The sequence below is a fragment of the Barbatula barbatula genome (assembly GCF_947034865.1).
Source record: "Barbatula barbatula genome assembly, chromosome: 13".
Taxonomy (NCBI): domain Eukaryota; kingdom Metazoa; phylum Chordata; class Actinopteri; order Cypriniformes; family Nemacheilidae; genus Barbatula; species Barbatula barbatula.
Window position 1 is genome coordinate 10,136,671 of NC_136776.1, and position 27,992 is coordinate 10,164,662.

General features: G+C 38.5%; 1 protein-coding gene across 1 annotated transcript; it reads right to left on the minus strand.

The window, feature by feature from the left end:
• Positions 1–257: 257 nt before the first annotated feature.
• map1sa (microtubule-associated protein 1Sa) lies at positions 258–27,453 on the minus strand. The gene is made up of 7 exons (XM_079471503.1): positions 27,293–27,453; positions 15,915–16,016; positions 7,892–7,974; positions 7,019–7,159; positions 3,619–6,367; positions 3,206–3,420; positions 258–1,529 (listed from the first exon to the last, which is right to left on the minus strand). Exons 1-7 carry the CDS (start codon positions 27,435–27,437, stop codon positions 1,374–1,376), a joined length of 3,591 nt encoding a protein of 1,196 aa, XP_079327629.1. The 5' UTR covers positions 27,438–27,453; the 3' UTR covers positions 258–1,373.
• Positions 27,454–27,992: the final 539 nt, after the last annotated feature.

The window sequence follows — 27,992 nt, forward strand, 5'->3', positions numbered from 1 at the left end:
TTCCATTCTCAATTACTTAATATTGAGTTTGTTTATATGGTGCCACTGTTGGTTTTATGAAAAATGAACAATAATATTTTCCATATACTAAAAGTGAAGCAGATTTAATTTGTATGACAGTCTTGGATAAATTAATAATCGACAATTTGAATCATTGTTTTTTTCAAACTTACAAAATGGATGAATATGTCCATAATACAAATACTGTCAAAAATGTATATTCATATTTTTTCCGATTTAACTAATTTAGATTTTTTAAGATTTTGATTTAAGCACACACCCTTTTCTTCATTTGTCTGTCAAGTATTCACAGAAGGGATGGGTTTTAAGTAGTTTGACATGAAATGTTTTGCCAGCTTGACCAGGCTTTCTCAAGTGGGTGGCTGGCTGACATTTAGGCATTTGGCAGACGCTTTTATCCAAAGCGACTAACATTCCATAATCCTATACATTTTACACAGGTATCTGCAATCCCCTGGGATCAAAACCAAAACCTTGCGTTGTTAACGCAATGCTCTTTTCACTGAGCTAGAGGAAAGCTGTATGGCTGACACCGTATTGTGTGCTCTTGCTCAAACACACGCACATGCTGTACACACCACTGGGTAAAATCCATGAAATTTGTCAATGTACATCTAACTGAAGAATTTGTTTAATTTGTGTAATACTTCTATATATAACACACATACAATTAAATAAAAGCAGGCAAGCAATGTGATCAGTACAGAATTATTCAACAACTCCAAAACCAAAGGCAATAAACTAAATTAATGAAATGTTTGTTTGTTTAGTGTTTGTTGTCTTCTAAATGACCATATGTCCTATTTAATGCAGAAGTGTACTTCACTACATCAAAACCTTTAAATATTTTCTAACTGATACACATAAACAGAGATAAAAGTGTGCTTTTCTCTAAAGTTAAATATGTCAAATGTGACAAAGCATAACTAATTTCACTTCTATTCTTTAGCTAACTTGCCAATAGCCAAACTTTCTGAATAAACACTGTAAAATAAATCATCATTTTGCACCGGGTCCGTACAATTAAGTTTGGTAACCTCTTTCAGACATATTAGTGTATATGTGCTGCATCAGACTGTGCAAAATGTATATATGGTTCATCAAACTGTGCAAAATGTATATGCATATATGCATGCAGAAACATACCAAATAGTCATGAAACTTCATTAACATGTCTGGACATCCATAAGATGCAATGAATAACACACAATAACATGAGCAAATGTAAAACTGCTAGAAAAAACATAAAAATAGATTTGAGAATCAGCATTTGGTCACCTGTTTTAAAAATGCTGTTCATGCTACTTTTACATGTGAAGACATGATTAGGGGGTATAATTATTCAGTTGCATTTAAAACTCCACTTTGCATGCTGGAAAGCTCTCATCTTGCATTACAACAGTGCTGTTGCTCCCCAGGACTGTGACTGCCAAATCTCTCTGCCTCTCGTGGGTCTCCTGATACCAGGCGTGCATAGCCAGCGAATCAAACGTAGGGATCAGAGTAATCTGAAGGTGAAAAAAAATCAATTTTAAAATATCTGTTGAAATCCTTCTGTACTTAATGTAACTGTCAAAAAGTACTGTAGCATATTAAATGTTGGTCATGGCTGTTTAGTAGAGACTGTTATGATATTTGTAGAAATTATATTTCCACTTCATCGATTAACAATAAAATGAATTTAATGATTTTGATGAGGTTGAAAGGAGAAAACTGGCATTGTAAAGTTTTTATTGAGTTCATGTGGTCTCGCACAAAGATGAGCTGTTATCGAAGTTATCTGTTATGAGCAAACAGTGCATATATGTCTTTGTTGGGGTCAGCTGTGGCCTAATGGTTAGAGCGTTGGGCTTGTGATCAGAAGGTTGCCGGTTCTAATCTAAGTGCCAGCAGGTCATGACTGAAGGGCCCTTGAGCAAGGCACCTTACCCCTGATTGCTCTGCAGTAATGTGACACTGTATAAAAACTACTTGTAAGTCGCTTTGGATAAAAGCGTCTGCCAAATGAATAAATGTAAATGTTGTTGTGAATAACTTCCTCAGCTGTTCTAAAAAGAAAGACAACTTAAAAACACAGGATATGAACCTTAAAATGGGATCGAGAAAAGGACAGAATGTATAGAATAATACAGAATAATAATTTTGTCTTTTGGAATATGTATAGCTTAAGAACAGCAAGCAAACAATCTATTGAATTTCTACTGTATTCAGCATTACATAAATGTATTTGTTTATTATAAATCTAGGGACAAAAAAGGTATGCAAACATTTTCAGTTTACATCATAGGAGGATCTTTATTTATAACCAACTGGTGTTCTTAAATTATCCAGCATAATTATTTTATTTGTTAGCATCATAATGACATAACCTGCTTTTTCATTTTGTTGGACACTTTTATATTATATTTCCTTATTTGTTCCCTCTGGAAGTTTATTGACTCTTGTTTGAGATGGTTATGACTACAGTGGATGGAAAGTTTTTAATGGGTCATTCTCACGAAACCACTGAAACATCATGGCAGTAAAGATTTTAATTTTAAAACATTTAATTTGGTGTGACAAAAAATTATCATAATAAAGATAACTGTGTTCTCTACCTTTGACAAAACACAATAAATAATTAATTCTGATGTCAAAATTATATTTAATTGATTTTCTTCTGAAACAATCACTATGGTAATCACGATATGTTATTCCCGAGTGCATCTAAACTAATAATAAATATTCTGAAAAAACTATTTAATGTTCTACCAGACTTTCTCAAATGACAAAAAAAAGAATGACAGCATACTCATGTATAATACAAATTAAGAAATAGTGGAAAACTCAGTGTTTTTATGAAAATCATGTTTGACATCTTGAAACCCAGATTTTGTGAGAATCACCCATTGTGCTTTCTTATGTTCTTGTGAATGTGTTCATGATCTTAAACAAGCAAAAATAATAGTTTTTAGGCCTAAAAAACAAGCCCATCATTTGCAAGAATGAAAAAAAAGGAAAACGTATAGACCAATGACACACAGACACACACGACCCTTGACTCAAATCTCATTTATGTAAGCACACTTGCACACCTGACTAGTGAAAATTCACCTGTATGGACAAATAATTTATTTGTCATTTATTAGAGATTATTTAAAAGGTTCTGTCATTGTGAACATCTGGAAAACCTCACAAAACTAACCTGCACATCTGGCCAAGAAGCTTTCCCTTCTAAAAGGGAGTCTAGAATAGATCTCATTACGCTTTCTTTGTGTTGCTCATCTCCACTAATTATATAGCAAGATGACCGCAGGCGACGGAAAAACTCTACATCAACAGTGGAGGCTGCCATTCCAGAGGGCAGGTATGCCAGGTCCAAACAGACTGATATTGAACTTGCATTAGCTCTGACAGAACCTGCAAAGAGAAGAAAACCTAGTTACAAAGTACAATTCAACACAGTAATACCTTAAATGCCACAGAACACGTTTTAAGTATTTATAAAACAAATTATTATCTAGGTAAAAAAAACTTGCATATGTATATAGCATGTTTACACCTTTTATGCAATGTGAAAATTGTGCTCAAATAATTGAAGACAGCATGGGCACTTACTGAATGAGGACTTTGAAAGGGCTTGTTTAGATCCACTGATGGGGTTTCGGCATGCAGGCCTGGTGTCCAGACTGGATGTTGCCCTAATAGTTCCAATGGCAGATGCTTGAAACTTCGTCTTTCCACTCTGTGTTATGAGGTCTGCTGATGACGACTTTGATAATGCTGTTTGCCTCTTGGTCTTTGGTGTAATGCTCTTAGAACTTCTGCTCTGGCCATCAGCTTCTGGATCAGTCATACAGGCACCAGGCTGAGGTGGCATTGGTGGTAAATCCTTCACAGGAGCAGGTAGAGGGTCTTCAGAAGTCTGTTGAGAATCATTGTGTAACAAATGTGGATGCGGGAGTGGAAATAGGTTACGATTGTCTTCATCGTCCAAGTCCTTGCTTATGATGAGACACTCTCCAGTGCTTAGAGGGACATTGGAATCAGAAATCGAGATCAGTGAGGACAATTCTTGGCCCTCAAGTGACTGGTTATCACTATTACAGCATTGGTATGTCAGTGTTACCTGTTCCTGAGAAAAGCCACAACTTTGGTTAGGCATCTCAGGAGCTTGTTCCTGATGTTTCTCTGGAGATTGTTGATGCTTAAACTCACAGGGTGAAACCAGGCATAGATCAACATCATGTGAAAGTACATCACTCTGAGGTACAAAGAGAGAATTCTCTGATCCATCATATGTGTTGGGATTATTAAAAGATGCTTTAAGAGGTAATGACATATTTGTTTTCGAGTCACGGATAACTAAATGTCCATCAATGTATGCCATCCTGTTACCTACCTCAGTATCCTCACCAGACAACTGAAAAGCATTATTGGGGGAAACTAACTCCAGAGAGTCTCTATCCTTTTTTAAGCGTCCGTCAAGCAATGTTGGTGTGAGAACAAAATTGACACATTTTTGAGATGGGGATCCATCCATACAACGGAACCTCTCTGGACTTTTCTCTTCTGTTTCAGAGCAATTTATTTGTGAATCTTTTGCACCTTCATTTCTTAAATTAAAATGTTTGTCATCAACATCCTGAATTGGCGTATGCTCCATCTCTGAGTTTTCTAATTCTGCAGCAGTGTCATTTGATGTAGACCCCTCATTTGTAGATCCCGAAGATTTCATATTGTTGGTTTCTTTTTTGTATGGCTTTTGCTTCGATTTGGTTAAAGTGTCAGAGACGATCAAATCTTTTTTGATTGAGCTATTATTCCCAACTGACTTTCTGTACTCTCCATTACCTTGCACATTTCCGATGGTTTTCTTAACATCCTTACAAAGACTTCTGGCTCCTTTATCTTCCAGCTTTACCTCCTTCTTGACCTCCTTTTTAAAATCAGGTTTAATATCTTTCTTGGGCTTTGCACTTGCATCTTTTTTGAAGGCCTCTTTCTTTTTGTCAACACTGTCATCTTTCTTTGGCAGACTTTCCTCTTTTCTCCTAAATTCCTTCTTCTCATCCTTAAAAGATTCGTTCTTAGTCACTTGCCTATTAGGCTTAAGAGGTTTTTGTTTCACACTGTCTTTTACCATTGCTTTCTCCCCACTCTCTCTTCCATCTTTGTGAACCGTATCATTGGTGTATCTGGTCTTGCTTTTATTCTCTTGCTTTTTCAAATCCATTTTGCATGATTTTTCTTTTAGTGAGACACTAACTGGTCTGGATTCTTTGGAAATACTCTTAAGACTTTCTTTGCTCTCTGCATGCTTTGGCTGTTTATCCAGTTTTTGTAACTCAAGATCCTTCAAACTAACCACTGGGTGTTTGAGGAAGTCTAGGTGCTTCAGCCTCTCCAACCCTTCAAAGATCTTCGACTCTGGTGTGCACCCAGAAAACAGAACACGGATTAAATTTTCATGAGGATTAGCTGGATGCCAGACCAACAGAGCACATATCGACACTGTACTTGTTAAGGGGATGTCTGAACTTTTCACATCAGGCCAAGTTTGCAAGAAAACCTCAAATTCCTTGCTATCTTTGACTGGATTGAGAACATAAAGCTCTAGTCGACCTACACCCATCTTCTGAAATAGGATTACTGGCTCAATATTAGAGCCAGCTGACCGGCTAAGATGCTCTGGAGAAATCGATAACTTTTCTAAATGCTGTAATGTTATCACAGCCTGATCACAACTTCGAAGCACCCTGGGGTCACTCTGAAGTGTTTTAAGTCTTTCAGAAGCATTAAAAAATACAACCCCGATTTCTGGAGATATAAATTTCTTCTGCCAATCTTCACTGCTCTGTGATTCACAGAGTTCTTTTTCTTCATGTTCAGCCATTTTTCTGTGAAGCAGGCTGTTTATACCAGGTAGATTATCCACACCAACATGAGTAAGCAATACAGAGTCAATTCGATCTAGGTGTCTCACCAATTTCCAGAAACAGGACCTTCGATCAGACCCCCCATTGACCAAGACATTGAAACCATTTACAGCAAAGAAAGCACAGTCACCTCTTCCTCCTGGAAACACATAGCAGCATGGACGGGACAGTTTCAGAAAGCCAACTGTACTGGGTGGCAAAAGCAGATCAAATGGTGACTGAGGCTCGAGAGACTCTGACAGATACTCTGTGAACTCCTGAAGACCCTCCATCTCTGGATGCACCAATGGAGGGTTGATTTTAATTCTTATAATTTCTTGCAATTTATGCATTTCTAACTTGGAACTTCTCCACATGCCATTTCTGGGGCAACTCAGAGTCAGGCTGGCTTTTTGACTTGGGGCCGCAGAGCTCAAAAGATCTCCAATCTGTATCAGAAAAACAACATTAGAAGATATACAGCACAGCTCTAAACATGTTAAAGGGGTCATATGACATTACTAACATTATTGTGTGTCTTTGGTGCAATACAGTGCGTTTACAGGGTCAATGTTTCAAAAACACATTATCTTTCACAAACCATACATTACTGTTGCTCCTCCTGCTATATCTGCTCTATCTTTTGGTCTGAGATGTAAATTTTAGCAATTTTACATGTCTGATATACACATAAACAACTCTACAACACACCAAAGATACAAGATAACGAATCATATGACCCCTTTTAATGAATGAACAAAAAACAATCTTGTCCTAATGTATGACACATGATTTTTACTAGAATCGCCACCTGTCACATTAGTGTGTACATGTGGAGGCGTACAATAATATGGTAATACTAATAGTAATAGTAATAATAATAATAATAATACTCCCAGAAAAATATTCCCAGTCCCCAAGAAAACTTGGACATATTAACTAATTATTTCAAAATGGCTTGCTGTGGATTAGAGAGCAAGTAGACAAAAAAACTTTAATTTAATTCAACAATTTAATATAACAAGTCTATCTAATGTTTTTATCTGAAACAATAATATAATGTCTTTATCCTCATATAGAGCAAGTATGTTTGGACTTACCTCTTCATCTGTCAATATCTGAATTAAGTCATTAAGTGAAAATGACCCTGTTTGCAACACAAGGTCTCCAGTATCTTCCACAGACTGTCCTGCAAGAATTAACAGCTTGTGAAGAGATGCATCAGAAACAAGACGACGAACCTGTAAAAGAAAACACATGAAAAAAATCTTTCCTCCTATAAACATATTGTTAATAAAAATAAGATCATAATAAATTCATACCACAAATCAAGAAAACCACAGTTTAGCACTTTCATTAAAATGCTAAGTGAATATTATAAAGTATTGGAAGAGTTATTATATAAAATAAAGAGCAAGTAAAACTGAACAAAGTACTTTCAGAAATGTATGAATATTCCATTGTTTACATGGGGTAAACATGAAAAACAAAACTGTACTGGAATATAAGCTGGATGTGTTTACTAGTACAAAACCAATATTTAACTATTTAAACATAAAAAAATAATAATGTGCCTTTGAAAAAATATCAAATACCATGGGACTTTGAATCTTTTTATGTTAAAAATAATCTCAAGCATTAAAATAGCCATTTGAAATGCAAGCAGTGCGTGCTCATGTAGCAGAAGCAGTTCATCATGAACGATTCAGTGTCAAGTCTATCCTTACGTATATTTGGCTCAAATCTGTTAACTTGATAAACAGAGGCAATTTCAAACCGCATTTTTTAAATGGTTTAAAATGATGAATTTACACATCCTAAAGCATATTAAAAACACCACATAGAAAAGAAACTAGATTTTCAACACAGTGGACTTTAAATCTGCTTTTAGGTAAAGTTACAATGCAGAAATACTGTCCAAGTGTATGTTGATAATGTTCATTAGTATATTGCAAACAATACAGAACACATACTTCTGAGCACACCAAAGCATGAGATGGGTTAACCACCACCTGGGTCTCAAGTACATCTCCGCTGTGCTGAAGTGTTTTTTGGCCTGTGGATAGATAAGATGAAGGTTAACTATTAAGTCCCCAAATACTGCACTCAAAAATAAGAGGCAAACATGGCAGCAAACAGGAAACAATCCAATTCAGAAAAGCAGTTCAGCCCAATAGTTAGAGCTCCAAATTATTTCCTATTGAACCTGTTTAACCATTACCAAATATGCAGAAAAATAAAGTTGACTCTGGGCCACTTAAAGCACAGCATACTGTGCTACATAGAGTCCTATCGTAAATCACTGGATATTCAGCCAGCCAATCAAACTTCATGGCCACAACCACAGAAGGAAATATACACAAATGAATGCAACATTATCACATGTAAATTTACAGCTTTACAGGAAAGGTTAAAACTTCCTAAAACATTTCTGGATGTACAGGATATTGAAGACTAGCTAAAAAGCATGTTCCTATCTATCTTTGCAACGTTTTATCTCAAATAGCAGCTGGATAAGCAATACGAGCATAATAATGTCATAAGTAATTGTATTTTATGATAATGATATTAAGCCCGATTATTATCTGTCTTTTTACAGATGCTGTGAATTTTTATTAATAAACTGTATTAAAAACTATAGTGTAATTTTATATTTACTAGGGTTTAAAAACGTCTTTGTTACGGAGGTAACCTCATTTCCCTGATGAAGGGAACGAGATGTGTCGAACCGACAGATGGGGTTTGATCTTGAAAATCTATCAAATGTGATTACTTTTTAAAAGGCCAACGAAATTGGTGAATGGTGCGGCACGCCAGTCTCCACCCCATATTTCCGGGTATAAAATAAAGATGGCATGCCTGTTCATTCACCTTTTGGGCTGAGGAACCTGGGAAGGATACCCAGGTAGCTGCTGCGAGCGAAGTATTGTGGCATAAAGGACAGAAACGTCACGTTCTCTCCATCAGGGCACTGAGGTTACAACCATAACCAAGACTTTCCCTTTCTGTCTGTCTCTCGACGTTGTGTCAAACCGGCAGATGGGCTTCCTATAGGAAACGCCACTGATCTTCGCCATATCACATCCTCAAGCGGTGCGACCCTGACCGGCCTAGGTGAGACACAGGTGAGCACTGCAGTGAAACATGATTTCCTAGCGAAAAAAGTAAGGCAGCACTTAAATAAGGGCGAGGTGTCTTACTAACGGCCGTCACAGGCGGGGGCCTTCCTACTCTAGATAGGAGATGGCCGCCTGGCACCGCAAGGGACACTGGAGAGCGCAGGAACCTCTATAGAGGAGCCTGTGCTACGGAGGCCACATCCTACCGACAGGGAGGTGATATGTGGAATTTGCACACACAGTCTCGCCATGGGAAAATGGTGTACAACCCAAACATCGGTGCACAGAACAGTGGAGTCCACCGTGGGGAGGTGACAGGTTCAGGAATACGTCAGACGGGACTACCCAATGAGGTCACTACGTGTGGAGCATCAGCTCAAGTGAAGGTTTCACCTCGAGGGGTACACTCTACCGAGCGTTGCTATATGAGCCGCTCCGCCCCAGGCTCGTAACCAGAAGGGATGCTTAATGATTGATGGAATGCCTGTACTTCACCCAGTGTGGAAATTAAGTAGGCAAAAGAGTGCACTGACTCGCCTGTAGAAGGGGAGATGACGCCTTGCAGGCGTACGCCCAGTGGGCCGTCACACAAGTGCTGGATGTAGCCCAACCCGCATCTTCAATAGATGTCTGCCAGAGAGACACCCTGATCCAATGGCCACGGGGAGGCTACACCCCTACACTCACTGCCAGTTGGCACTGGAGAAAAGCCAGTGCACCAATCTCTGTTTGGGGCCAGCTCTCCCTGCACTGTGCTGCAAAACAGACAAAGATCTTCTCAGAGCGACCGAAGCTCTGCGTGCGGTTCAAGTTGAGGCACAAGGTGCATACTGAACACAACACGGTAGGGGTTGGGTCTTCCTCCCCAAGGGGGAGCGCCTGCAAATTCACCACATGGTCCCAAAGGGAAGTGGTATTAACTTTGGGCGCGTAGCCAGGCCGGGGTCTCAGGTCCACGTGGGAGTCCCCGGCCCAAACTCTAGTCACTCATTGGACAGAGACAGTGCATGTAGACCCCCTATCCTCGAGCGCCTGCAGGAGAGCCGTCTTTATCATAGATGAGATCGAGCCTGACCACACCACTCTGTGGGTCTTCCCAGCGTGAAGCGCACCAGGACAAGAAGAGGTGCCACTTGTATGCATTCAGACGCCTAGTGGCGGAAGTCCTGGCCTGAGTGATACTAATCCCGACCTGGGGCAGGTCACTCAGGATCTCTTCGTCCTGTCCAGGAAGTGGAGACTCCAGAGGTCTGGTCTCAGGTGCCAACGCGTGCCCTTCCCCTGAGACCTCCTTTTCTTCCTTCAGCCATGCCTGCAGAAAGTATTCGATAAAGTTGAAGTTATTAAAAAAAAGCAGGTTCCCTCAGGGGAATCGGCCAGGGGGGACATCGTAAGAAGCATCAGCTCCGAGAACCAAGTCTGGTTGGGCCAAAAGGGTGCAACTAGCACTACTTGATGACCCTCCTCACTGACCTTGGACAGAACCTGTGCATGGAGGCTCTGGGGGGAAACATACTTCTGCTTGCCCGTGGCCAGCTGTGCTCTAAGGTGTCCGTGCCGAGGGCAGGGCATACCAAAGTAGGCGAAGGCGGTGTCCACGGAGGCAACAGGACCACCTGTGCCTGCCTGAACTGCGACCATACGAGCTGGACAGCGCAGGGTGCAGTCGCCAGTCTCCGTGGAACATAACCTTCCGAGAGAGCGCATCAGCTGTCCGATTGAGGTCGCCCGGGATTAGTGTTCTGCAGGAATTCCATCCGCTGCTGACTCCGGAGGAGGAGGCGCCAGGATAGCTGTGACATCTGCCGTGACCAAAAATGCTACCCTGGTGTTGATGAAGGCCACAGCATTAGTGGTGGTCGCAGAGCAGTGTGTCTACGGATTCCTCTGGTTATGCCGGATCGTAAGATTATGATTCTGTCATGGATGAACGGCCTTTCGGTTATTTATAAATAATAATATATATAAATAAGTATAAAGATATAAGGCCTAGGATAAAGTCACTAAAACAGTTGAACAGGCAATTGAAAAAGGGACATTAGTGAAATTACAGAAATAAATGATTTTTAAGCTAAATTATGAATGGCAGTTTGGGGGAGAGTTATATATTTTGTAGTTTTTACAAGTTAAGAAATTGAACTGAACTGAAGCAAATGTAAGACACTGAAACTGAAAGACATGCCTCAGAGAATATTATCAGTATTTCGCCTCTCGGCCAGAAAGCGGCGCCATTATTCGAATAGAATTTTGAAATCTGTTTTACATTGAGGAAAATAATTATTTGATCCCCTGCTGATTTAGTAAGTTTGCCCGCTTACAAATAAATGAAGGGTCTATACTTTTTATTGTTCATTTTACAGTTTAACTCTTATATGGTCATCGTTTCCTGTCAGTATGAGTAATTGTAAAAAATAGATACTTTTTAATCAAAATATATTTTTTGGTTTACTTCCCATCTATACATTAATGCTGCGTTGTGGGAGACATGAATTACGTTTTAACCAATTTACCACAAAATCCCTTAACTATACCATAAAGCTTTAATATTAAATATTAACTCATGAAAACATCACTTAAATGGGTTTTCCAAATACAATTCGTTTTTTCTGGATATTGATCTAGGTCATAGGTGTACATTTACATTTAGTCATTTAGCAGAAAGCTTTTATCCAAAGCGACTTACAAAGGTGTAGAATTCTGCCATCTGCTGATTAGAGATAAACCTAACCTAAAAGGATTACAGTAATAAAATAAATAGTTTTGACCAGCGGAGGGCCATAGAGAGCCATTCATTTTAGGGATGCACCGATACCAGTTTTTCTCTGCCGATCCGATTCCGATACTGAACTTTCAAATATCGGCCGATACCGATCCAAATCCGATATCAGTTATTGTTGACCTTTTAAGGTTTAGAATGTCTGTAACTCACACAGTCATTAAATTTATCTGCTTAAAGTCAAGCTTTGCATATTCATGAAATACATCAAAACTTAGATAAATAATATACACAGTATGACGGACATCTTTATTAAGGACACTGTGCTAAACTTATAATTGAAATTTGAAAAATGTAATGAAAACATTACATTTAATCAAGCTATGGAGTCATCCAAATGACAATCTGTATTTTCCAACCATCCAGCATTTCTTTGATTGTAGCTGAAATCACGCTGTTGTGTGTGATCCTCGCAACTCTTTAGCATGTAGCACAGCACTCTGCAATGCGTAACCAGAATCCATCCCATGCGCGGTTAAACTCAAAAGGGACATGGGACACACGTCGGAGCTCCAAATATTAGCAGTGAAGCTCAAAGATTTTACATCTTTTAACTGATCCGCAACATGCGACGACACTATAAAATAACTCGGGCAAAGCTGTTTCAGAAATGTATTTACGCGATGGTAAACTAACGCGGTTCAGGCGACGGAATTAAAAAAAAAAAAAAAAAAAAAAAAAAAGGTTCAGGCGACGGAAGCCTACATTTTCCACAACAGAGAGAGGCTGATTATCTAGTACAATAAATTCCACAACTTTTTCTGTGATTTTTACAGATTTTTTTGTCGTCTTTGTGAAGTTTTTCTTGCCTTTGAAATAATTCCTGCAAGGTTTGGTGCTTTGATTCGTCCTTTTTGCGTTTCGCTTGTACAAACTCTTCGTGATCTTTTCCGTGATGCTTCTGAAGATGTTTGATTAAATGTGTCGTGTTGTAACGCGCAACAGTACTTACACACTGGCAGCTGTGCTGCTTTCTGTTGTTTCAAGCGTGAAATATTTCCACATCTGCGACATCTTCAACGCGCTGAAATTTCCATATAGGCGTAAAGTTGGGTCCTGAAAGGTCTCCCCACTAAACTCGCCTGTCGGGCCATTACGCAAAATAAATTTCAAAGTATTTAATTATTATTTTTAAGTAAATGCATTTTTCTCAAAATAAACGAACGTTTTCTATTTACTTAAATACAGCTCCCCGTTCAACAATTGCTGGTAATTTGGTATCGGATTTGGATCGGTTGTGCTGACTCGCGCATGATCGATACCCGATCCATTCAAAAAGGTATGGATCGGAGCCAAATCCGATCCAGAGTATCGGATCGGTACATCCCTAATTCATTTTACTGAGTGTGGCCAATTACTCGTATCACAACTTTTGTGATACATTTAGTGAATTTATATATTTATATAAACATTAGAAAAGCAATTAAAAATAAATATTCTTTCAAACAGTAACATTTTTGTAGCTTTGATGCATTTTGAAATGTCAGCTTTGTAACACGTGCTGCTGAAAATCTCCCTGGCCCCAGTGGAGGTGTGTGTGCGTATGGTGTGCGTGTGTGAGAGAGTGTAAGTGCATTTTGAATTATCAGCTTGTATACACAACCCATGTATAAATGTATAGGATAATGCAATGTAAGTCGCATTGGATAAAAGCGTCTGCCAAATGCATAAATGTAAATGTACCAACCAGCAAGAATTCTGGCTTGAACTGATTTGGTATGTGCCTATATGGAACACAGATTAGTCCTGTCACAAGAATGTAGACCTGCACAAACTGGATAGGGCTACTGATAAAAGTTTGGTAAGGAGACAACAGTTGGTGCGATTATTTGGAATTGGAAGAAATATAACATAACCATCAATTTCCAATGGTTTGGAGCTCCCAGCTAGATTTTTCCAATAGAGTAAAGATGATCATGTGAAAAGGTTAAAGATCAGTCAAGAACTACACCGAAAAAGCTTGTAAATTATTCAAGGCAGTTGGGACCACACTTACCAAGCAAACCATTGGTTTGTGCTACAAGAAATTGAAATCCTGCAGCACCTGCAAGGTCCTCCTTCTCAAGAAGGCCTGTCTGGCTCATCTGAAGTGTGCCAATGTACATCAAATAGATTCAGAGAAGGCTTTGGAGAAAGTGCTATGTTCAGATGAGGCCAAAATTGAGAAATGCTGACTATGACCCCAAGGACACCATCTCTACAATCAAGCACAGTGTTGGAAAGCACCTGTACCTGCTACAGGTACAGGATGACTTCACCGCATTGAGGGGCTGAGGGACGGGGCCATGTACCATAAAATCATGAACGAGAACCTCCTCCCCTAGATTGTAGATGGGTCTTCAACATGACAAAGACCTCAAACATATCGCCAAGACAAGCAAGGAGTGGCACAAGGAGAAGCACATCCTTGTCCTATAGAAAATCTGCGAAGGAGGCTAAAAATTCAAACATGAAGTTTGAAGTTAAGCGACAGCCAAAAAAAACTTGGTGCAATGGGTCTGTAATACTTACATTTAAAGCATAAAGGCTAACATGGATCACGAGAGACACCTCAGTCAATCATATAACCGCTTCTAGTCTACTTGCCTGCGTTCCGTCCAATCCGTTGAAACCGTGGCAGTAGCATTGGCCTTTACGAGTTCTTAGCTTAAGGTGGTAGGCTTTCCACGGAGAGGCTTTGGTAGTACTTTCCGCGCAGGCGCTTACAGGTTTCAGTTCAATGACGTCAAGGGTGCGACAGGCAGGTGTCCAGACTTTGAAAAAGCTATTTCGCTTTTACAATATAATTGATAAAATGGCAACGATGCAACGCAGCTGTAATCTATAGCTACATGTGCTTGGAACCATTAATTTAATTGATAACGCTTAAATTACCAAAAAAGAACACTTACAAAGTTATGTTTTACTCACGGATCAAATACTTATTTTACTCCATAAAATAGAAATCAATTTATAACCATTATACAAAGTTTGTACAGTTTACAAAGTGTTTTTTTTTCTAGATTTTTTGCTTGATATTCTGTTCCTATCAGTTCAAATAAACTTGCCATAAAAATTATAGACCTTAATTTATTTTTAAGTGGGCAAACCTACAAAATCAGCAGGGGATCAAATCATTATTTTTCCCACATTATTTCTGACACATATTTCAAGTTGCTCATGAATTTCAAATCGTTCATGATTTCACTGTTGCACATTTCCAATGTTTTAATTTCTTAAAGTAAGGTTTGGTTACTTAAAGTTACAAGTAATTCATATGTAATTGTGTGTACTATTAATGTGAATGTGTATTTCATTACTATTGCCGACTAGGAGGGTTTCAGTAACCAGCATATATATTTAAATATAGATTCCATGTCTGCAAAACTAGTATATTGAATAACATACTGATAACCAATCGATATTATTAATTATTTATTAATAAATAAAGATGATTAAGATAATGTAGCAAAACATATTCCCTTCCCCCAAAATCTAAAAATTATGATAGTGACAGGTGCGGACTGGAGAATAAGATTAGACAGGTAAAGACTTGAGGAGCTGGCGCTTACATTGGCAACATGTTTGTATAAAATATTAAGAGAACAATCCAAATTTTATCTGCATTTCTAAATGCGCTGTGGCCAGTCCAGTGAATTTCAACAAGATCAAGCCTCATGAGTGACAAACTCATCCCACAGCAATGTGAAAAACATGACTGACAGGTGCAGTTTTTGAGGTCTGAAAAAATACAGAGCATCTTTTCAGTTATTTTGACATGTTTCTCCAGTTTCCATTTTCTGCAAATAAATGCAAATAGAATCTTGGAGAAATATTTCTAGTAGTTCACCGGAAGAAAAAAAACTTTTAGCTAAACACATACCTATAAATAGTAAATTAAGGAAAAGAAAAATCATATTTTAGAAAACAATTTCTGCGGCTGTTTTTTAATGTTGCAATAAGTACTATATGTCACAAGACAGTACTACAATACAAAAAGGAAAAGGTTCCAGTCCTTCTTTGGCTAAGTTTAAGACAAGTGATATTCTCAGTGCCAAAAGAGCAAAAAAGAAATTCCACGTGGGCATGCACATAAAGAAAAAATAATCATTTGTTTCTTACCTTTGAGGTCCTCGGAGAAGAAAGCAGAGTGTCTTGAAATAAACAGTTTTAGCTGTTCATCTAGATTGCAAGCAGCCAGGTCAACATCCCACAAGCGTATACCTGTACAAAAATAAAATCAAACTAGTCAAACTGCAAAATATTTGAGCTAAATATCAATTAATGCTAGTAGGGCTGCACGATAACTCCAAAATGAAACGCAGATGATTTGGCAGTTGTCTGAAACGATTTAAGCAGTATCAAATCACAATTTATTGTGCAGCCCTAACTCATAGCCTGCACCGCTAAAAATGCTTACTTTATTCCATAATTAGTTTAATGTCAGAAAATGTGTCAATGTCAATGCCAATTTATTCCTATAGCACAATTAAACAACAGTAGTTGACCAATGTGCTTCGCAACAAAATCACAGACAATTTTAAAAGAAACAATAAACAAATATAAAAACAATCATTTAAAAAAATATATATACAGTATATTAATATATATAAAGAGTTTGGTTCTAAAATGAGATGCTAGAATTATCTCATTTTGGAACCAAACTCTTCAAATATACACACATACATGTGTATAAATATACAAATGACACCAGCAGCTATAGCATGATAAAATCAATAAAAATACTCAATTACAAAATGCCAGTTCAAAAGGGTAGGTTTTAAACTTTTTTTAAAACAGATATAGATGAGGCAAATCTACAGTAATAGCAGTGGGTAATGCATTCCATAATCTGGGAGAAGCTACTGAGAAGGCACGTTCACCCCTAGTTTTTAAAATACACTCACTGGCCACTTTATTAGGTACACCTGTCCAACTGGTTGTTAACACAAATTTCTAATCAGCCAATCACATGGCAGCAACTCAATGCATTTAGGCAGAGGCGGACAGAGTACACAGGTTCATTACTTGAGTAAAAGTACAGATACCCCTTGCTAAATTTTACTCAAGTACAAGTAAAAGTACTACAGTCAGATGTGTACCTAAGTAAAAGTACTGAAGTACATGTTTTTAAAAGTACTTGAGTATCAAGAGTACAAGAGTACATTTTCTAAATATTGCATTACTACTGCCACAGTGCTTACATTTATGTACAGAAACGTCCTACATGGAGTTATGAAAAATGTTAATGTTAATACCTTGGAGAATGTTAAAGGAATTTAAAGTAAAATAAAGTAATTTTAATCTTTTTACCATGCTTTATTCTTTTCACCTCTGCTAGAGTTTTAATGGATTTTTTGCACCCACATTTGAACCGAACAGTTTTAAACAACACACCGCATACTCAAGAACATCAAAGCAAATACTCGGCTTACATTAATGAGTAATATTAGAAAATACAATTCAGCTAACAATTGTGTGTAGCCTACATGTGAGTTTCTCTGTTTTTTCATCAATCAGTAGTGGCGTTTCATCAAAACCTAGGGTATGGCGAAATTTCCTCAGACCATACAAAAACGAACCACAATGAAACCAAATGATACCACATATATGTAACCACAAAACTTAAAGTAGTAAAAAATAACCCAGCCAGATGTTGTCATAACCACCACCAACGACTACGTTAATCGACTATGAGACTAAAATATAAACCAACCATTGATCAGATTCAGCAAACAAGATTAAATATAAAACATGTCTTGTCGCAGGGTTGTTAAGCCTTGATTCTTTTCATTTTTAAGCTAATCCTGGCATAGCTAGTGGCAAATCGCAAAATACATAATAGCCTAAACTGCGACTGCACTACAAAGTCTTTCCGTACAATATATTTTTTTAATTTTTCACAGATAGCGTTGTACATTATGAATGAAATACAATAACAATAGTGTAAATTATTCGATTTATTAAAATTATTAAATGGATGCCAACTAATTGGGAAAGTAAAGACCATCCCCACTACCCATAACCTCACACTTGATTCCAAAACCACTGTTAGGCATTTTGTAGACAGTTTCTTTATTTTATTGAAAAGAAATGCCTGTATATGATCTTAAATGTGGAAAATGCAGACAAACGAGTTTAGCCAAAAAGAGCTTCGAACCAACATTACGATGATGTCACGTCAAAACTACATATCTTCGGTCTTACCGACTATACGTCAATGACGCTATGTGAATTAACGGTGTTTATACATTCTCAAATACACATACTTCCGACGCCTATGCTACATGTACACATCAGTGTAAAGTAGTTTAATTATCTTTAATGAGTCTCATTATGCACACGTACTTTGTTTCAACAATGTTTTCTGAACGCTAGGGCCATACACAAACGCCGCCCCTGAAATCAATAAACCTAAAACAGCAAAGAAGGCGATATAGCAATGTTCTGACACACCTCTGAACCTGACCGTGTTATACACGCAGCATAGAGCAAAGAAGAGAAAATAATAATGATTAAAGAAAATCAGCTGACCGGTCGCGATGTTTTCAAGTTCATTTCATGTTATATTTAGCATTTTATATGACGCTATTGGCTACTCTTCCCTTACCTTTATTCTTTATTCGTATAAAAATACACACAAAACACATATTCTTCAATCGTGCATTTATTAGCTTCTTGTTGAAGAAATGTTACTTTAGCTTCATCGCGGATGTCCTGAATGAGGAAGTGTACACAGGACGTGTCATGCAGACGTGAGATGATTGACAGCTGTGTACAGCAAATGATAGAGCTCTGAGGTCTGGGTGATTGTTGCTGATAGGCTCGCCCAATAAGTGGCGCCTGCACAATCCAATCACGTTTGAGAGGGAAAAAACAAATTGGTGGTTTCCGAGATTTTTCTTTTTCCTTTTTAGAAGTAACGTGTACTTACGGTTATGGATAGAAATGTAGCGGAGTAAAGAGTACAATATTTGCCTCCCAAATGTACTTGAGTAAAGTCATGAGTACTCCCCAAAAATTATACTCAAGTAAAGTACAGATCCCTCAAAATTGTACTTAAGTACTGTACTCGAGTAAATGTACTCCGTTACTGTCCGGCTCTGCATTTAGGCATGTAGACATGGTCAAGACGATCTGCTGCAGTTCAAACCGATCATCAGAATGGGGAAGAAAGGTGATTTAAGTGACTTTGAACGTGGCATGGTTGTTGGTGCCAGACGGGCTGGTCTTATTGTTTCAGAAACTGCTGATCTACTGGGATTTTCACCCACAACCATCTCTAGGGTTTACAGAGAATGGTCAGAAAAAGAGCAAATATCCAGTGAGCGGCAGTTCTGTGGGCGCAAATGCCTTGTCGATGCCAGAGGTCAGAGGAGAATGGCCAGACTGGTTCGAGCTGATAGAAAGGCAACAGTAACTGAAATAACCACTCTTTACAACCGAGGTACGCAGAAGAGCATCTCTGAACGCACAATACGTCGAACCTTGAGGCGGATGGGCTACAGCAGCAGAAGACCACACCAGGTGCCACTCCTGAGAGCTAAGACAGGAAACTGAGGCTACAATTCGCACAGGCTCACCAAAATTGGACAATAGAAGATTGGAAAAATGTTGCCCGGTCTGATGAGTCTCGATTTCTGCTGCGACATTCGGATGGTAGGGTCAGAATTTGGCATCAACAACATGAAAGCATGGATCCATCCTGCCTTGTATCAACGGTTCAGGCTGGTTGTGGTGGTGTAATGGTGTGAGGGATATTTTCTTGGCACACTTTGGGCCCATTAGTACGATTGTGGTGAAGTGCCCCTTTAAGCTTGTCCCGCCCCATGATTAGGTTGCGGGCCATATTTGCACTATATAAGGGGCATCCCCAGAGTGGTAGGATATTGCGTCAACGGGGTGTTGGTTTCCGGTGCTCGTTTGCTCAGGTGCGAGGTATGTGTTTGTTTGTCATTAGCATGGGTTGGCGTCTAGATGGTGGGGGTGTTTACTGACTTTTCTGTACAGCTGGTGTCTGTCTGGAGGTACGAATCGTACTGCTTGAGGCTTTTCCCTTTACCTTGCTGCTAGAGTTCCAGGGTAGAAAAGCGAACCGATCACGCACACACTATACGTGGTGCTGCAAGTGACTGAAGCTCTACTGCTGGTGCGTGAGGTAGGTGGTTGGTTGCTATAGCTATGGGCTAGCATCTAGATCGCGTGCTTACTAACTTTTCCACTCAGTGTCCGCTGGTGTCTGTCGGGAGCTACAGAGCGTTCCCGTCGAGGGTTTCCCACTAAATCGCTGCTGAAGATCCGGTTTTGTAAGTGAGATCTGATCACGCGTGTAAAATTGCGTGTTGGGAGTGACTTCTGCTCTTCTGCTCGGTAGGTCCATTTTATGGTGTGTATGCGGGTGTGGGACTGTATTTGTTGCATACGTATGATCCGTGAATTCCTCTGTACAGTAAATGGGAGGAATGAATGGTTTGCCGGATGTTTGAACGGAAGTCCTGCTGATAGGGGGTTAAAGTGGGCGTTGATCACTACGCTGGTTTGCCTCGACGCTGCTGTTTTGCTTTGGTTTATTTGTTTTGCTTTGGTTTATTTGTTTTGCTTTGATAATTTGTTTTACATTTGTTTATTTGCTTTAGTTTATTTGTTTTGGTTTATCTGTTTTGCTTTAACCATTTTGGCTTATTTGTCTGGGTTATAATTTACTTACTACTTATTCGTTATAAATTGTTTACAGCCGTTTTTGATAGCCGTTTGGCCTACCACTGTTTCGGACAAGGGTTTATGTACAGTTGTTGCCTACGGCTACCGTACGTTTGGTTGTTTTGGTTTTTCTTATTCTGATATTTTGCTTGTGTTTAGACGTCGAGATAATTGATGTGTTTGTGCATGTTGCCCTGCTACTATCGGTAAGCAACGGTGTACTACTTGCCATCGATAGCTTCTTGCCGGCAATATTAACATTTGAATGCTGTTTCCTGAGAGGCCACCGTTACATATTTTGTTAACAGCTTTTCTTCTCGTTCTCAGGAGCGGGGTGACCCAAAGGCGGGCAGGCTAGCCATAATAGGCCGGGTGACGGAAATTCTCCTTTCAGTGTGTGGTAGAGGTTTTCTTGTAGTGTATCTCACCTGTGTGTGTGTGTGCTTATGAAGTTGTGGCACGGTGTCCTCATTGCTGGCTAATTTGAGGCCCACCGCTTAGCCTGTCCAGCTAATGGTGCACCCCAGCTCCGTCAGGAGATCCTGCATGTCTGTGTACTGATTGAGCTTTGTTGCTCATATCCCAGCCAGTGGCCTGGCCAGTTAGCACCATTGTTTCGCTGACTCCAGTAGGTTTTTTTTAAGTATTTATGATTGTTAAATAAAGAATTCTAGTTTTCTATATCTATTCGCGTCTCATGGTCTAGTGATTTGGAGAGAGGAACGAACTTGTGTGCCCTAGTAGGGGTATTTCCCCAGCTGATTCAATGCTGGGGTGGCGTAGTCGTGACATTTCATAGTTTTACCACTAGAGAGCGTGCTCTCAAGAACCCGTAACCCCACACTAGGGATGTTCATATTAATCGTTTAACCGTTAACCGATAGTAAAACCCTATGACCGATTACTATTATCAGTTAAGGCTGGGCAGAATATTCTGTTCCGAGATTTTTCTATTCCATGTATTCCGCGGAATGTAAATAAGTAGGCGTGTTTAACTCGGCACTCTGCAAATCGGGCTCTATTCTGAAAAAAACGAATGAATTAATCCCTGTAACAAATGAACCTATCCAACATTCTTTTGACGTTCTTTCAGTCTGTAGTTTAGTGATCCGCTCCAGTCCGGCGATTCTTCTCTCACCCGCAGTGCTCGTGCAGGGATCTGCTCCAGCATAGAAAAAAGCTCATTCTCAACACGTATTGCAGAAGTCAGGTTGTTTTGTAAAGCTGTTAATAGCTTTAATACAATTTAACTTCAGGCAAGCTAAGGTGAAACTTGCATTGAAATGCGCGATGATGCTCGCGTGAGCGTTTTGATGTGACGTCCAGTTTTGGGAGACGCGTGAGGAGTATACATAGAGAATAAACAAACCTAAAGACAGAGAGCAACACACGAATATTCCTCATCTAATAGAGAGTGAAAACGATAAACACCTACAGTACAGACCCCATGAACAGCAGTTTATAACACGAGTCAAATACTGTACTCTCATTGTTTGTGCATGAGAACGCAAAATGAAGCGAGCGAAAAAAAGTAATGTGTGAGAGCATTTCGACAGAAATGTGCATCTTTGGCAATGGCCACTACACAATATGAACAAGCGGTGTCGGATGATGCGGCTGCGCAAGCGCGGGCATAACAGTTAACAGGCTGAGGTCCAGATTATCCCCGCAGCATGTGGATATGCTCCTTTTAAAAAATATTTTAAAATCTTAATTTTTTAACTATTTAATTTATGTGATTTTTTTTTTCAGTTGAGGTTTATTTAGTGTTTATTTATTTTCTAAATTTTGAAATTATTTTCTTCATTTATATTGTAAATAATATGATGTTTGTTCGTTGTTATCAAGGTTCTCTTGTGATCGTTATTTATCTGTTTTGTACGCTACTATTTGCACTTTCATAATAAACCCATAAAAATGTGTTTTTACTGGGTCACAGACAATCGGCAACTGTATTTTTTTCAACATCCGATTTATATAAAAATCTCAGTTAACGGTTAATGTTCGGTTAACCAGCGTCGGTTAAGAAAATTATCCGAAATGAACATCCCTAATTAGTACCAATTGAGCATCGTGTCAACGCCACAGCCTACCTGAGTATGCGTGATGCTATTATGTCAATATGGACCAATATCTCTGAGTAATGTTTCCAGTACCTTGTTGAATCTATGCCACGAAGGATTAAGGCAGTTCTGAAGGCAAAAGGGGGTCCAACCCTGTACTAGTAAGGTGAAGCTAATAAAGTGGCCAGTGAGTGTAAATTCCCATGCAATAAATGACAGTTCATGTCATTAGTCTAACATATACACTTATTCAATAAATGTTCATAAGGGGATTGTTACACTTAAGAAAAGTTAATGGATAGCTACATTTATTGTTAATGGATAGCTAGATTTATGGTTACCTCATTTTCACATCATTAGCAGCATTGTAACAATGTCAAAGCTTGTCATTTAATTCCTAAGAGTAGCGGTTAGTATGTCAGTCTAAGCCCAATACCTTGGTTATCTTGAAAATTAGACACTAGTACTAATTCAATATATACTAGTACTTTAACATTAGATACTAGTATTTAATCATTAGATACTAGCCCTTATTTATTTGATACTAGTACTTATTCCATTGATCTGTCATTTAGAAATCAACTATTCAGTTCTGTCTAGTGCAATAGTCACTAGTACCTACTTATTAGGTACTAGTATGTATTCATAAGGTACTGATACTTAAGTAATAGTACCTAATAAATATTTTCAAGATACTAGAGCCTGCCAAACAGATACCAATGCTTATTTTTTAGATACTAGCACTTATTCATTAGAGACTAGTATTTATTTTTTAGAAATGTATACGTGTTTATCAGCTACTAGTACTTATTAGATTTATACTAGTACCTATTCACAAGATACTAGTACTTTTTTTCAATAATGACTAGTAAGATATTTTATTTTACTATTAAGATTTGCGATTGAACTCTACAATGGCCATTCTGACTAGTCATTACATATGACGGGTAAAAAACAAAGATTCTCTGCATCTGATGGAGACAGCATATGACGTAGTTTAGATATATTTTTAAGATGGAAAAACGCAATTTTACAGGTGTTGGTGACCTGGTTCTCAAATGGCAGAGTACTATCGAATATAAAGCCACGATTCTTAGCTGAAGATAAGGGTTTTATGGAACATCCATTAATAGTTAAGCAGTATTCTTGGTTGTTAGGTAGGACGGTTTTCGGTCCGATAAGTAACACTTCAGTTTTGTCCGAGTTCAGTAATAAAAAATTGCTACTCATCCACTTTTTTATATCGACTATAAATTCCACTATTCAATGGAATTGCTGTGTTTTATGAGGCTTCGAGGAAATATAAAGTTGCGTATCATCAGCATAACAGTGAAAGCTTACTCCGTCTCGCTTTATTATATCTCCTAGAGGTAGCGTGTATAATGCGAAGAGCATAGGCCCTTAGACTGAGCCTTGTGGTACACCGTACTGGAATGCATCATTTGTAACTCTAATCAGAGCAGTCTCTGTACTGTGATGTGCTCTAAATCCAGACTGGAAATCTTCATTAATCTCATTCCTTTGGAGGAAGGAACATATTTGAGTTGAGACTATTTTTTCCAGAGCTTTAGATAAAAAAGGTAGATTCCAAATAGGTCTGTAGTTAACTAGTTCTCCAGGGTAGAGATGGGTTTTTTTTGACAAGGGGCCTTATAACAGCCACCTTATTTGCTTTACGCACATGTCCTAATGTCAGAGATGAGTTAATAATGCTAAGTAGAGGATCTTTAATTTCTGGGAGCATCTCTTTCAGTAGATTTGTAGGTATAGGGTCTAGCATGCATGCAGTTGATTTAGATGATCTAATGATTTTATAGAGTTCAATTGTGATCTATAGTAGAAAATAATCGTAATTTCTCCTTAGAGGTGCTGTAGTTAGTCGTTTGTTCAGCGGGTTTCACTTCTGGTTGCATAGTTATAATTGTTTCTCGAATATCTTGGATTTTATTTGTGAAAGAGTTCATAAATTCATCACTGCTATGCTGGTATACAGAATCAGAAATCGCTGATGATTTATTTTTGGTTAATTTAGCCACTGTATCAAATAAAAACCTAGGGTTATGCTGGTTTTTTTCTATTAGTGATGAAAGGTAGGCGGATCTAGACGTTTTTAGGGCTTTCCTGTATTTTTAATACTATCCTTCCAGGCAGTACGAAATACCTCTAATTTAGTTTTCTTAAAGTTGCGCTCCATTTTTCGTGCCGCTTTCTTTAGAGCCTGAGTGTGTTCATTATTCCACGGTGTCGGTCTGTCATTTTTAATCTTCTTTAAGCGCAGAGGAGCAACTATGTCTAGCGTTTCCGAGAAGGTGGCATTAATATTTTCAATGGTAAAGTCAAGATCTTCAACGTTATTACTCATGCTAGAGATTTGAGACAATTCAGGCAAATTATCAAGAAACGCATCTTTTGTAGTGTCGAGCTTGTGCAGAGGCTGCAACTTTTACAAGAGGGGAACTGGAATCCCCTGGTTAGGCCTGGTTTCCCTTTGAGGTTTTTTTTCTCCTCCAATGGAGTTTTGGGTTCCTCGCAACCGTTTGCATACTGTTTTGCACCGTTTGCCTGGCCGGGGGCTGCTAGAATTGTATAGTTTTATTAAATTAAAACTGCATATAGGAATTTATAGTCTGTCTGATATTTGATCTGTGTTTTGACTTGCGTAACCTTATATATTTTGCTTATAGTCAATGTTTCATGTACAGCTGCTTTGCAAAAGCACTATATAAATAAAGCTTAATTGACTTGACTAGCTTTTGTTGAAACTAGTAACTTTTTATTAGCACCTAATGTACTATTGCTCTTTTATGACATGTCGCTTATTGCTCCCCGAAATCTTTGTAAGTCGCTTTGAATAAAAGCGTCTGCTAAATGACTAAATGTAAATCACACACAAATTAATATTTTTGTTTGCAAAAATATCTCGTGCAAATGCAAATTGTCCCCTGGGATCGAACCCACCACCTTGGCATTGCTAGTGCCATGCTCTAACCACTGAGCTATAGGAAACCTGCCACTTTTAAAGACTGTTTGGATAAAGTGTAATGGATAACAACTCTCATTGACATCCCTTAAAAAGAAGCTAGTCCTAGTCTCCATTACTACATGTCGCTGGAGCCACGGCGTTAGCATTAGCCATTACGCATTTTTGCCTAAAGATTGCAGGCTTTCCATCTAGTGTCTTTGGAGCAGATCTACCCAATTTCAACGGAGTGGCCAAAAATGGCCTGGATTTATGGAATTACAGCCAATCAAATTAACAAAGGCCAAGCAGCATTTCAGCCCATAAAACTAAAGACGACAGACGTATGGCCAATCAAATAAAAGAAGACAGTCTGCAGGTGGGCACCAATGGCTGTGACTGTGTAATGAGATGTGAGAAGGCAAACATATCAAAGCCAATGGTTTTACAATACAAGTGATTAATTATTTGATTTCAGAGATGGAAACTACTTAAGCAAACTCTGCTGTTTAAAATGAAAATGCTCGTCAAATAATGTGACGTGTGTTCGACTTGACATGATTAAAAAAATAACATATAAGCAAATAGCATATAAGGAATCTCAGGTAATGAAATTACTTTGTAGTCAAATTTGTATTTAACATTACTAAATCAGTTGTTTTGCAAATGGTTCCTTTAGTATTTAAATGTTATACCAGCAATGTCCGAATGCATTTTTTTCACTCTAGAAATTTCAAATGTGGAAATAATTTGCACATGACAAGGTGAGTAACTGGAGTACCGGAACCTTTTTCTCCCCACTTCAAGCACTGACAAAAACTGATTACAAAAATAAAATGGATAAATTCAGATGAATACAGAGACAGAAGCAAGCAATTTTACAGTAATCTAAGCAGAACATGTGGCTTCACACACAATGACGACAAACTTTAAAACTGCTCCAACCAGCACAACAAAGCGGTCAGCTCAAACACAAGATTATTGCCAAATGAATTGCTTAGGCTATTCATTGCTTCTAGCTAGACAACGGAGAAAACATGACTGTTTTATCCACTTCATTACAATATGCAGATATACAGCGGCCAGTACAGGGAATTCATATGTTGAAGAACATGAGCTGCATTTTTATGTCCAGTTATTTCTGCATTGTGATCCTAGTGTGACTACAACAAAAATCTAAATTCTCATATGGTTATCATTAGTCTGTGGGCGCCGCATCTTTCCTCCTCTGCTAAGAGCACAAATATGTCTTAATATTTGTTGAATGACTTTAACACAACATCTACCATGGATAAAGGCTGCATTATCCAGTTTAGCATTAAATGTGAATGCTGTATCTCTGATCATCTTGTGCCAGGCCATATTCAGGATGAAAGTAAATGGCATAGAACACAAGTGACTTTAGTTATTTCCCTCTAGAATTACATGGCTTCATTCATGTAACAAAAAGTAAAGTAACTAATGTATCAATCCACCACCACCATGGCTGTCATGTCAAACGCACTACAGTTCAGTTATTCATAGTTTAAAAGAGAAAGCAGATATTGGAAGTGTAAACTCTCATATTATACCATATTTGTATTCCGCTGCGCAAACAATCGGCGTGTGACATCAACAATCGCGAGGGTGATTCTAAGCTTAGTACTATAATTGCTATCGCGATACTTTGATGTTAGAACGCTGTTTCCTTTCTTAACACAGGGAGTGTCGGGGCAATAGAGCGCGCGACCGGCTCTGATTGAATCCCATCATACATAGGCTTTTCAAATAAAGTTTACCTCTCTCGATCTCTGACGCGAGTAAATCTACAAATCCAGTCGTTCCGGGCTGTCCAACAATAACAAGCAGCGAGTATTTATCGCTGCAAAAGGCAGGACGTGAGTTTCCCATGTCAGCTAAGTCGCTGATGTGGTCTGCCGCCATATTGCAAAGTTTATATAAACTCTTGACGTACGATTCGCCAACGAATCGTTTAAAGTTGATTCAATTTCATGAATTGATCGATCGAACCGATTCACAAGATGTAAACAAATAACATCTACAATTTTGTGCGAGTTAAACATGTTGGAATCACAACCCACTTTTTTTGTAAGCAGTAAGTTAAGCAATTTTCTTAGTTAAAGGAAAGTATATCTTACACACACAGTTGAATCGAACTTAACTACAGGCAAAACAAACAACAACATATTTGTTTGTGACTAAATCAAAACGTAGATATAGTAATTCGTATATTACCAATATTCACTAAACCGCTAAAGAATTAACTTAAAAAAACCACGTGTGGGCGTATGGCCACCTTTGAGTGATGAATCGAACTGTCCTATTGAATGCGCTGCTCGAACGAACCGATTCTTTTAAATGAATCTGAATATAAATAATGCGGAAAAGGAAACACCAATCCTTACATGTGAAGGGTGGGGATTAGTGATGGACGTCATCTGTGTTCAAACCCATAATAAAGCAGTATTCCGAAGTCTT